We start from the raw sequence: 12236 nt of genomic DNA, 5'->3' as shown, positions 1-12236 counted from the left end.
TGGGAGAGGGAATTTGTTTAGAAACCTGTAGGTGGGTCAAAACGGCTCATAAGTTCCCTGGAGAGTTTGAGCCTTACTGCTCCTGCTGTCCCTGCCCTTCACACAAGTCTCCCCTCATCTTCACAAGGGTTGAGGGCAACTCTTTCACCCAGGGGAGCCCAGCTGATGTCTCAATCCCAGCACAGTTGTGGAGAGAAATGACAGCCCCTGCCAGCAACTCTCCACTTCTTGCTGGTAAGCACTGGCAGAGCAAATTCCTAAGGTGCTTTTCCCCCATCTGGATGGCTTGGCTTTTGAACATGAAGCAGGTCACATGGTGTGACAGTTTCCTTTGAATGATAATGCCTATTGCTTGATGGAAGTAATACCTGACAGGCAGCTCCGGAGCTTTGTTGGGAAGGGTGGCAATATTCTGTGGTGTCTTCCACATGGTGCATCTTTTCCCCAAAACTTAGCTGCTGGAAATTGGGGTACACATTATAAGAGAAGAAATATGGTAATAGCAGTCTCTGCCATTGCTGGGGGAAAGTTAAAGTAACGCTGTAGTGCTGTACATGGAGTTTCATAGCATCAGGCTATGTGCACTTTTCTCTTTTTCCCTGGCAGAGGCTTCAGTTGCAGAAGCTGTTACTCAGCTACTTTCCTACTTGCATTGTCAAGGAAAAACCTTTTCTTTTCATTCTGCCTTTCCAAAAAAAAGGTGCATATCTTATTCAGGGGCATTGTATATGAGAATACGATAAGTCCAATAAATAAATAACAGTCGATGTGTCGATAGTTTCCCCTCTGTATTAAAGCAACCAAAAAGTATGTCTGTCAGTACACAAGGTCTCCTTTTTTTTGGCAAGGGGATTTCTTCCTCGTCCTCATCAGTGTGTGTGTGTGTGTGTGTGTGTGTGTGTGTGTGTGCAGTTTATATGCCCCCTCCCAACAAAGGCTCAGAACAGCTTATAGTAAGACAACAAAACTTAAAAGGGCAAGTAGAATATTAGAAATCAGTGTATGTTCTAATATTAATATTAGCTATATAAATAAAATACTAGAACTCAAAAGGGCAGCTTGGATGCGGATGCATGTTTATGCTTCAATATTGGATGCTGATGCAAGGAAAAAGAAAGGATTGAACATTTTCAACTAACATTATAAATGTAGAAATTAGTGTGGGAGGATTGCACATTGGGTGGGGGGGAATAAGGAGTTGGAAATAACTTCATTTAAGGTCATTACCTCAGGGATATACATTACTTTATAACAGGATAGCACAGCATTGGTCAATAGAATGGTGAATTTTCTCTCTAGTTACTCTATTTTTCCTTGTACCTATACAGGTTTATAGCACCTCAAGGATTAAATGGCTGGACTTTCAGAGTATTTTTGTAGAGCAGAGGTTGTCAACTCTGTATGCGAGTATGTGAGAATGCCCTAGTGGGTATGTGCAGGCAGGCAAGGATGGAGTGCCATCATGCACCATCCTGTGTAGGTGCTGCCCGGCCAGATGTGGGGTGGGGGGAAGCTCGCATGTGGTGGCTGCTGTTGTTCCGCCTTCCGCCGTGTGCCGCCTCCTCCTCTTCCCCCTCCTCCCCCCCCCCCCCAATGTTAGGCCACTGGGGGTACACTGATCCAAAAAGGTTGAAAACCCCTGCTGTAGAGACCCAGGTCCCCCTCAAGTGCTCAGACTAGACTAGGGTTTTCTGTAACCTTTCTTACCTGAGCTGGAGAACTCTGACAACAGATCAGAAGTGCAAAAATATTTTGGCTGTGGCACCAAGTTAGCCATTCCCGCCATTTCATATAATTTCCCTCATGACTGCAGGTTGAAGCACAGTGTTAAAAGGCCAGAGAAGTCTCTTGCCCAGCCCCTTTCCTGTCGTCCTACTCCATCTACCATGCTTTTGTAGTCGGGCAGCACTAACAAGCCGTACACAAGTTCTAGAAAGAATCCTCAGGCCCGGATATACTGTCCATTTCACAGTACATCTCCCTGTCTTGTTTCCTAGTATAACAGATAGACCAGAAACTTTCTTTGAATGTCAAGGTTTGGATTTTGGTCCTGACCCATGAGGTCAGCATGTTCAAGTCATACAGAAATATCCTTCAAATGAATCTTGAGGTTCTAGGAAAACCCCATTGTAGGATCAGTCCATCTTAGATACTCAGCCTGAATCTTCTCAGGGCAAGAAAACTACATGGCCATGTTTTCAGAAGGTACTCTCCATGGGAGGGTCCATCCTGATTTTCTTTTCGTGAGTATCTTTTTTTCATCTAATGAGCAAAATCAAGAGAAAGTATAATATAGTTATATATACTCTATATATAGAGAGAGTATAAGAGAAAATGATAATATAGTTCTAGATCTGTCTGTTCTGTCAACCATTTTGGAGATGGACAGAAAAAGAAGGAATAAATTCAAAATGCATGCAGCTGACGAGAGATTTAAGAGAAGGAAAAAGGTCTATCAGAGTAAATGGAAACAAACATTATTTTACTCCTTTTTGGTTTCAAGCTTGAATCTTTATATTCCTATAAATCCTTGTTTAGAGAGAATCAGTAGGCAAGGCCAGAAGTTTTGAGTAGGGGTAGCTACCAGTCAAAATGATCTTCCCTCCTAAAGTGGTTGCAATCTTTCCGTCTCCATGAGAGCAGTGGTCTTTTTGACTAATTGTGATCTACCACCAAAGGACCCAACAGGTAGGAGGGCTGAATTAACAGTGAAATATATTAACGTCTCGGTTAAGCTTTAAGCTTCGGTTGCATCTGTTTTTAGTGATTTAGTTTTCCAAAATCATACAAATTTCCAGCGGTGTTCTCACATTGGCAGGATCACAAAACAAAGACAATGGATGACACCTTGCAAAAGACTCCTATGTCCCTTCTCTCCTTTATTTTTGCCCAAAGGCTGTGAAAGATCATATGAGAACAGGCACCAGGGATTCCTACAGTCTTGTTTTGGACAAGGAGGCATTAGTTCTCAGGTCACCTGAAAAGGGCATAATATATCCCATCTTTGCTTCTTCAAGAATGGACATATTGTTGATGGAGGCGTTTGGAATCCTGTGAGCCTCTGCATAGCTTTTGAGTAGAGCTGCACCAACTGCAGAAGTAGTATCCGTATTCTTGACTTCTAAACAAATTAACTTCTGTTTATTCAGAGACCAGGGTAACACTGCAATATCTGAATCAGTATTTTCACATTCCTTTTAGATGAGCTTTGGTTAGGCTTGATAATTCAGGCATTTGGAGATCTTATCTGCCTTGCATTCTTAAAGCCATGGGAAAGAGAGAGTTTTTGTCCAGTTCTTTTTAACAGCAGCCCATCTTCTACATACCCTTGGAAGTGAACAAAGCTTCTTTACGAGTCCTTAAATTGGCTGTCATTGCCCCTACTGGGCATGGATTTTGAACAGTTTATAAAGAGTCCTAGTACCTTTTAACCATTTAAAGTGGTTCTGTTGATGACCTCAGTTTTCAAGCTGTTGTTAGAAGTACTCGCCTTGCGATATAAGGACTATACTTTCCATAAAATTAAAGTATTTACAGTCAAGACTGCATTCAGCAGCTGCCTGATTCTGTCTTCATACTTTCTCTAAATTCTGCAAGCTGGATGTAAAACGAATGGGTACCACCTTTTTGGATAGGGATGCTCCATACTGTAGTGCCTAAAAAAAGCTGTAATGTTCTGAATATAATAGTTATCTCACCCCGAGTGGCTGCTGCTATGGAAGTCTCCTGTGTCGCACATTTTTTAATCTCATTAAGAATTACCTAACATTTCATAGGTTATTTTCTTAGAATAATGAGGTTTATAGAACTTACCCACTTGCAATAGCTGCCTGTTTGGGAAATGCATATGGCAATTAATTGGTATTCAGAACTTGTTTGTTCAGTACATTCTTTGCTTTGCATGAACGCAGGTACTAAAGCGTACTTAAAAAAGCTTAAAGTGTCCTTGGTGTGTTAGAGTAGAAATTGTCAGGCTTTTTAGAAGTGATGAAGAGGCTCAATCTGCCTCAATGGCTGCATAGATCTCTGGGCCATGTTACTCAAAAAAAGGAATTTTTCAGATAAGTAATGAATACTTTTTTTGTATTCTGTTAGCTGAAATCCTACCTATTTTAAGGCTGCTTGCAGATGTTAAAAAACAAAATGGTGCTTTAAACTCTGTGTGCTCCTGTGCCAAGCCTAGTACATGCTCAGAAGAGGCATTGTGTTAGTTGGAACTGGCTCGCCTGATGTCTCTATAGATCAAGCGCTTTAGTGGTTTTTTTGGTGCTTTTTTATCTAATAGCTGATTGACTTGGATTTAGATAAAAATGCCAAAAAGCTCTGCTGAAGTGCCCAGTCTGTACAGATGCTGCGGATCTGGGTCAAACTAACATGCTGCTGCTTCCAGTAAAGCATAGGGTTTGGGGGTTTTTTAACATCGGCAAGCAGCCTACGTGTGTACGAAATCTGCTACAACAAGTGTTTAGTCTACGCTTTTCCTTTCTTTAGCATAGCTTGCCAGTGAAATGTTATATATAAAATCAACTCTCTTGCTGCAGCTTGTGTGCAGAATTAACATGAGTGAGGGAGGAAAAAAATACAGATTTTCTTTATTCTGACCTGAAAGCTAGATTATTAAAATCCTATTTTAGTTTTTGCTTCTGTGTGTATATCAGGTTTTGAAATGTTTAAAGGGAAGAAATGATGTAGAAGAATAGATGGGAACTACAAAATGCTCTTTTAAATTTGGGAACAATGAGCTGTTAATGCCGCTTAAGAATACATATTTTCTTAAAAACTAGTCAGCTTGCATAAATAAGTATTAACAGATTTCTTTACCCCATATGTTTTTATTAGAGAACTTTTAATTTTTGTTTTCCTTTAATTCTTCAAAGAAGCCTGTTTGTTGCTTTACAATTAGTATGGAGAAAAGTTGAGGTCATGTATTGTTTAAGACTGAACCTAATAGTTAACCACAAGTTTCTCCCCTCATTTGTTCTCTTTCATTCTCTCTTCCTTTTTTTAATACCAAAAAACTCCATAATGAACTCTCTGTGACCCCAGAACTCTGTTATATGCATAATTTTGTCCGCATGAGCCTTTATTATTTCCTAAAGATCAGATCATGAAGTATGACACTAAATTGTTTGTAGATGGGCAACCATCTGTTCCTCTATGTTTAATTTTGTTTTTCTGTGCTTAGTTTTGAGACAGAGTTGTTTCTGCAAGTAACCCCCTTAGGATATTATTTTACTTATTTTTATATTTGTAGTCCAAGGCCAGCAAAGTTTACAGAACGCCCTCGGCCGGGAGTCCAGATGATCTGTTCTTCTTTTAGTGCTGGTACAGAATTTTCTTTATTCTTCTTTAATGTATAAACTTTATAACGAGGCATACGAGGTGTATAGCGGACCACAGTGTAATACAGTAGTATGACTTCATTTGATGTTTGGATGAGATTAAGGGAGGGGGAATAACAGCACTTGATGAGGATAATGGATTTTCATAATCTGTACATAAGATACTTGTTATATAGGCATCTTTGGGAATCAGTTCATATAAACATTGCTAACACATTTTTGTGACCTGTAGCTTTCTTTAAGTTCAGTATTTCTTGATAATAAGGGAGATAATAATAAAAAAAACAAACCTGGTTTATGTTCTGCTTAAAGAAGGGGCTTGGACAAGAAGCACCAATTTCCAAACTCTGGAAGAATTTGAATTTTTCTTGGTCACTAGAAGAAACATGATTTTTCAAAATTTAGCTAAGGCAGTACGAAAAAAATTGCTAAATTGTCCAAGATACGTTTTAAAGACATTCACAAGTTTACCTTCTATTAACTTTCGTTGCAACTTTAACTTGTGAATACCTTAACTATTTTTTTCTTTTGAGAGTGGGACTTAATTTCCCAAGTCACTTGCGCTTTTGAAAATTCTACTTCTAATGACTAGAGAAAATTTTAAAAATTCCATATTAATTTGGAATTTAATTTTCTTTTCAACAAATCTTCTAAAAACAGTCCTACAATTGTTTTGCCTATTAAAAGTTACTTAAAATATGTAGCCATTGTTGTTTTGAGGAAAAAATTAGGATTATCTAGTCATTGTTACATAAATCATGTAAACGGTATGACAAGCTCAGTGTAACAGATTTTTCATGTAGCTTGAAATTTGACATAAAAATTAAACAGTTAAAAGCAGTAAATGTAAATTTAGGAAAGATGAGTTTGTTTGCTGCTGTATATTCAAGAGCTTTGTCATTATTCAGATAACGTTACCTTTCCTTTTTACTCATGACTTGTTTATTTGTGCTTGTCCCTCTCAGGTGGAATGTTTCTGGCCACTGGAAGTACAGATCACATCATTAGGGTTTATTTCTTTGGATCAGGTCAGCCAGAGAAGATATCAGAGTTGGAGTTTCATACTGTAAATACTATTTAAAAATACATAAGTATCTGATTAAAATGCACTGATAGTTTGGAATCACTGTTAATTTCTTTCTTCTTTACATAGGATAAAGTTGACAGCATTCAGTTTTCTAACAGTAGTAATAGGTAAGTAAACAAATGTTTGAATGATTTTTTTTTTTTTATTTTATTTCAGAGCAGGCTTTCCAGCTTTATGAAAGCTACCAAATGTCAGCTGTTTTCTTCAGTTCACTATAAATATTCTGTTATATCCTTTGTAGTTTTCTGTATTATTTTTTATGTTGTAGATGTCCTTCAAATAGTGATAACTCAAAAGTTACAAATACCTTTATTTAAAATAATAATAGTATAACTCTTGTAATTATTGTCTCCCATTACAAAAAAAGCATAATCATTATTTAATGACCAGTTTTTGTGTTGTGAAGAGATGGCAAAAGCTTGGCAGAATTCAGAATTATTTTTAATATAGTACTTTACTCATCGTGGCTAGTTCTTTTATTGTGACTTGATTTAAGGCAGAATTAATCCAAGCATAGGCCTACCTAAAGACTCAGGCATTTTGTCTGACTATTTTGAATATTTTTATATGACTGTTCTGCAAAATTTTTTTGGATCCATGGCACAGAAGATGCTAGAGAAAGAAATTCAGTTTCATTGACGGTGAATAATTTTGGGAGGTGGATTTTTAATATAGTTTTTTGTATTATAAATAGCTTTAATGGAGCTTGGGGAGACTTCACCATAAACAATTTGAGTTGTAAAGGAGAAATGGTCAGTATAGATACCATGACAGTTAGAAAATATGCAGTACCAAATTACTTGAGAAATAGGTTTTGCATGTACAAATCAGGTGTCTATTTTTTCAGGTTAATTTATCCTGCATTATGCACTACTTAGCCTCTGAATTGAGATTGTTTCCAGTGAGGGGACAATTGTATAGAATCCACATAGTGTTGTTTCTAAGCTAGTCTCATGTATGGCAATTCCCAAGATTAGTAACTGACCAGAAGGTGGAAGGGTACCATACAAATCCATGTGCAACTGGCATATTTGGGAAGTTATTCCTGGCTGTAGTTCTGGAAGAGGAATACAGTTTACCAATCTTATGTCTCTCTCTTAGATGTATGAAGTGGGCTCTGTTTAAAAATCATAATATTTCCAAAATTCTGCGCTGATATGTTAGTAGATTTATGTAGTAATATATTACAGATTTAAACATTAGGAATGAATTGCATACCATCCTCCTTACCTATATTTGATATTGAGGTGTGATTTCTTCTATTGGGTAGGTTTGTAAGTGGAAGTCGTGATGGGACAGCACGTATCTGGCAATTTAAGCGAAGGGAATGGAAGAGTATTTTGTTAGACATGGCTACTCGTCCGTCAGGGTAAGTTATATGAAACAGATTGCTATCACAGTATCTGTGGTGCATATTGGAAATTTGTTCAACTCAAATGTTTGATGCATCATTTGATTAACTTCAGAATACTTAAGTGTGGATTGTGTTGTATTGGAGCAGACTTTTTCCTATTTTATTTTTTAGATATCTGACCAGATAGTCAGCTGTTCAAATTAGCTCACCTGACATATACTTTAGCTCTTGTTGTTACCAAGACATTAAAAACCCCCTGCTTTTTAAACCCTTCAAGCCAGGGTTGGCCAGTCTGTGGTATGGGAAACTGCTGTGTGTGGCATGCAAGCTTCAGGCACCTTTTTTAGTGTCCCATTGTGCAAACTCTTCATCAGGTATACTTCTGAAGGAGAGAAGGTCAGGGACTTGTGACAAACCTGTCAAAAAGGTGACTACCATTGCTCAAGGCATGAATCAAGCCAAACTTTCTAGAGATCTGTGTTAAAATTCATAGCTATGCTTTTGGAACCAGTGTGGAAAAGTCCAGCTTTGCTTAAAGATATGGGCAGTATCACAACACTAGGTGATGGATAATCTGCACTGACAAAAGCATTGTCTTGCTGGTATAATAAGCAAGTCTTAAAAGGATTTGCTGATATAGCTATATTGCAAACCCTTCCGTTTTTTAAGTAATGTCAAGCCTATAGATTAGCTGAGGTGGACTGATTTTGGTACTTGAGATCCCCAAGATGTAGCTTTAAATAAGCTCTCTCTCCATTACATTGAAGTTGCTAGCACAGAGATACCTTTCCTGTCTCATGTCTTGATAAGTGTTAACACTGTTCCATCTGCCTTGTCCCTCCACCCTCCCCTCCCGGTTCTTCCCCACTCTCCCAAAGGTCCTTGTAAGGCATAGGGCCAGTTGGAGGGCTAATAACTGAATGTACTCCCAGCACTTTACAGGAATAGTCTCTGGTATGGGAGGGGTGTTTTAGTTTACAAATTCGGAAATACTAAGAAACATACAAATTATAATCCTAAATCATTAATAAACATGACATTTGAGATGAGCTACTCTTTCATATGCGATGGAAGGGAGGTAAGGCTCTGAACAGTGGGTGAAATCCTGGCCACATTGAGGTCAGTGGGTTTTCCCAATGTCATTAATGGAACTTGGACTTCACCTGTTGCCTTAAGTGAGGCTGTGTCCTAAAAAATTCTTTGCATATACGACTTTATGGAGTTCCATGTTCATTACCTTAGACATTTTCATGTGATAGATATTTAGTTTGAAGGTGACCTTCTCCTCCCCAACCCCAGGAATATGATTGACAGAGCCTTAGGACAATATTTTTTACATAGTCATAATCACCAGTAATAGAGGTTCTGTAAGCCAAATTTGCCCATGTATGCAGACAGTTTTTCTTCAGATTTTTCTACCTTGCTACATGTCCCAATCCATTTACATAGGTTGAAGTGGTGTCAGAAGGCACTATCTGAAGACAGAAATTGCACTGATGCTTCATAGTGTGGCCTGTGAAACCTGCTGCCACTTAGAGTGCCACTTTATGAATTACTTTAAGAACATTGAATTGTTTTTTCCTGTTGGACATGTATTGTTGCGCTTATTTCCATCATATATGTCTAATTTTTCAGTTGTGCATGTTGTTACAGAAATGTATTATTGCCTTCAGTGGGAAATGTAAACACTGAAAAATTTGCAATTCTGAGTCTGTTTATTTAAAAAAAAAAAAAGTACATTTCTGGAGTTTCTGGACAATGGGAAAGTTTTGGCAAATTAATTTAAATTGTTTTGAAACTCCTTTTTGCTGTTTACTTTTAGACAAAGTCTGCAAGGAGTAGAAGACAAAATCACAAAACTGAAAGTAACAATGGTGGCATGGGACCGCCATGACAACTCTGTTATAACTGCAGTTAATAACATGACTCTAAAAGTTTGGAATTCTTTCACTGGCCAACTTATTCATGTCCTTATGGTAAGGTTCTTGATCTTATTTTCAACATGAAAATGCATACCATGTTTGAGGCCAGTAAAAGCTTACTCCATATCTCCCTTTTTGAAGGTCACCATAACATGCCTTGCCAATTATTAGCTGTAGATATTAATTTTTTTTTATTTCAATCAAAATCTAGTCTAGAAATACACGTACTGATACTTACCCTGAACTAACATTTCAGAGAGTTACTGTGCTTGCTTTGGAGATGTAAGTGTCCATAAGTGACAAAGGAGACACATTCTTGGTCTTGCTGTCTTGAAATTATTGGCAATGCGTATTGTTAATCTTATGTAATAAGAAGTAAGAATTTTCTGTGCATAAATATTCCTGTACCTATTTTTCTTGCTATGCAAATATACAGGATCTTTGGTACTGCTATGAAAGTCTGACTTAGGGTGCATTAATTCCTCGGTTGCATCACAGAAACCAGTCCTTGTTACACCGTCATCTTTTGGGCATGAAATAATTCTTCTACATTTACTTACACTACTCTTCCTGAGGCCCCCTCTACCTGGGCAGGTAAATGCATGATTGGATTTAATGTGTGATCCGTACAGTCACACCTTCTGCCTTGCCACACGTACGTGGCGGGAGGCACAACTGCGGGATTGCACATTAGATCTAATCACACCTTTATTACCAGTGTAGGGGGAGCCCAATCTTGGCTTCCCCTGCATCTGCAAGAAGCAGGCACCCATAGCTGGGAGCCCTCTTTGCTGACTGGGCCCCTAGCCATGGGGGACCACATGCAGCTGGGACTGAGAGTCCCTGCATCTGATGGGGCTCCCACCTACTGGGGTGCAACCTCTGAGCCTGGGGGATTGTGGATCCTGTGATCCCCAAGGCTTGGGGGTATGTGAAACCCTTGGTCACACGGAGATCTTTAGTCCTGGCTGTGCCTCACCTGCAGCAGGGACTGAGAGTCTCGCAGCTAATGGGGCTCTGGGTCTCAGCTGTGAGGACCCAGGGACCCCACAGCTGACATACTCATAATAATTTATTTAAAATTGTCCTGAGAGAGAACAGAGAAGAAGATTGCATGAAGGGCCACAAAGAGAAATGAGAAGCTAGTAGAGTTGTCAAACTGCTGTTGTATGTTTGCCATTTTTTATACAGGTTCACATTGTTATGACCTATTTGCATGTTTATACTGCTGATACTATAGTGATAATTGTATCTGTTTATATTATTTGAGCCATTCTTTTTTATTCTCGACAGCACATTTTAAAAAATATATATATTTAATTTCAGGGACATGAGGATGAAGTGTTTGTTCTTGAACCTCATCCATTTGATCCTAGAGTTCTCTTCTCTGCTGGCCATGATGGCAACGTCATAGTCTGGGATCTGGCAAGAGGGGTCAAAATTAGGTCTTACTTCAATATGGTAACTATCCTTTATTTACTTACGATAGAGAGATGTTGAGCTACTTTTCTATATTTTTTCACTGTACTAATCCTCTACAACTATGTGGGGCAGTTGGTATGCATGTGTGTGGCTGGAGGGGTAAGGAGGGTAACATCCTGGCTTCATTGAAGTGAATAGTAAACTCCTGTTTTACCTGTAACTTTACCAAAAATGCACTTACTCAGATGATGAAGTCACCAATTATCTGTCCGTGCATATGCTTCACTTGCACAAAATCAGAGTCTTTTGAATAGCACTGGCTGGGGTTGTGTATGTGTCTTGTACCTCTTTGTTCTTCTGTATGAGAGCATAAACGGCAGAGAATCCCTTACTCTGTCAGTTCTCTTGCTTGTTCATTGCACCAGGATGGAAACTGTAGCTGAATTCCATCTTAATTTGGTTCTTCACTCCAGCTGGGAGAAATCACCAAGACAAACCTGACCTGGGAGCTAAACAAAACTAGCATCTTCTTTCAATTGCAAAGGCTTACTGATCTGTGTCATCAGATAAGGTATTGATAGTACCAGTCCTGGATGATGATTGTCATTTCAGGACCTCCTTAGGAGAGTTGCAGAGATTCTGCTGATATAAATGTAGGCTGCTTACAGATGTAACCCACCCCCCCCCCCCCCTTGTTCCCCTTCCCTCACAAAAAAACCAACAAACCCCAAACCAAAAATTATGCTTTACTTTAAACTCTGCATCTCCCCATGTTGAGCCCAGCACATGCCCTGGGCTCAGTGTTAATTTGAAAGGGCATTAGGGGCGTTAGAAGAGGCATCATGTTATTTTGACCCAGCTCACCCAACATCTGTATGGGCTGGTCACTTTAGGGGGGCGGGTTTGGTGCTTTTATCTAACATTTGAAGCACCCAATTTATACAGATGCTGTGGAGCCGGGTCCAAGTAATGTGCTGTTCTTTCAGTAAAGAGCATTTTTGTTTTGTTTTGGCTTTTTTGCGGGGTGGGTGTTCTTCATTTGTTTTTGTTTTTTGTTCTTCCCCACCTCCCAAGTCTGTCAGCATCCATAGGCCTTAATGAAGGAATCT

At 38.9% G+C, this 12236-nt stretch overlaps 1 protein-coding gene across 3 annotated transcripts in view; it reads left to right on the top strand.

Moving 5' to 3' along the window:
- PHIP (pleckstrin homology domain interacting protein) overlaps nt 1–12236 on the top strand; it is a 166558-nt gene that overhangs the window by 55654 nt on the left and 98668 nt on the right. For all 3 annotated transcript variants that reach the window (XM_059731372.1, XM_059731376.1, XM_019496868.2), the window contains 6 exons: nt 5255–5325; nt 6308–6408; nt 6496–6536; nt 7700–7798; nt 9606–9759; nt 11032–11166. In XM_059731372.1, the coding sequence (XP_059587355.1) occupies nt 5255–5325; nt 6308–6408; nt 6496–6536; nt 7700–7798; nt 9606–9759; nt 11032–11166 (601 nt within the window). The remainder of the gene's footprint in view (nt 1–5254; nt 5326–6307; nt 6409–6495; nt 6537–7699; nt 7799–9605; nt 9760–11031; nt 11167–12236) is intronic.

The sequence above is a fragment of the Alligator mississippiensis genome, chromosome 1, assembly GCF_030867095.1.
Source record: "Alligator mississippiensis isolate rAllMis1 chromosome 1, rAllMis1, whole genome shotgun sequence".
Lineage (NCBI taxonomy): Eukaryota > Metazoa > Chordata > Crocodylia > Alligatoridae > Alligator > Alligator mississippiensis.
The sequence above is the reverse complement of the archived record's forward strand: the minus strand, read 5'-3'. Positions and strand labels throughout refer to the sequence as shown.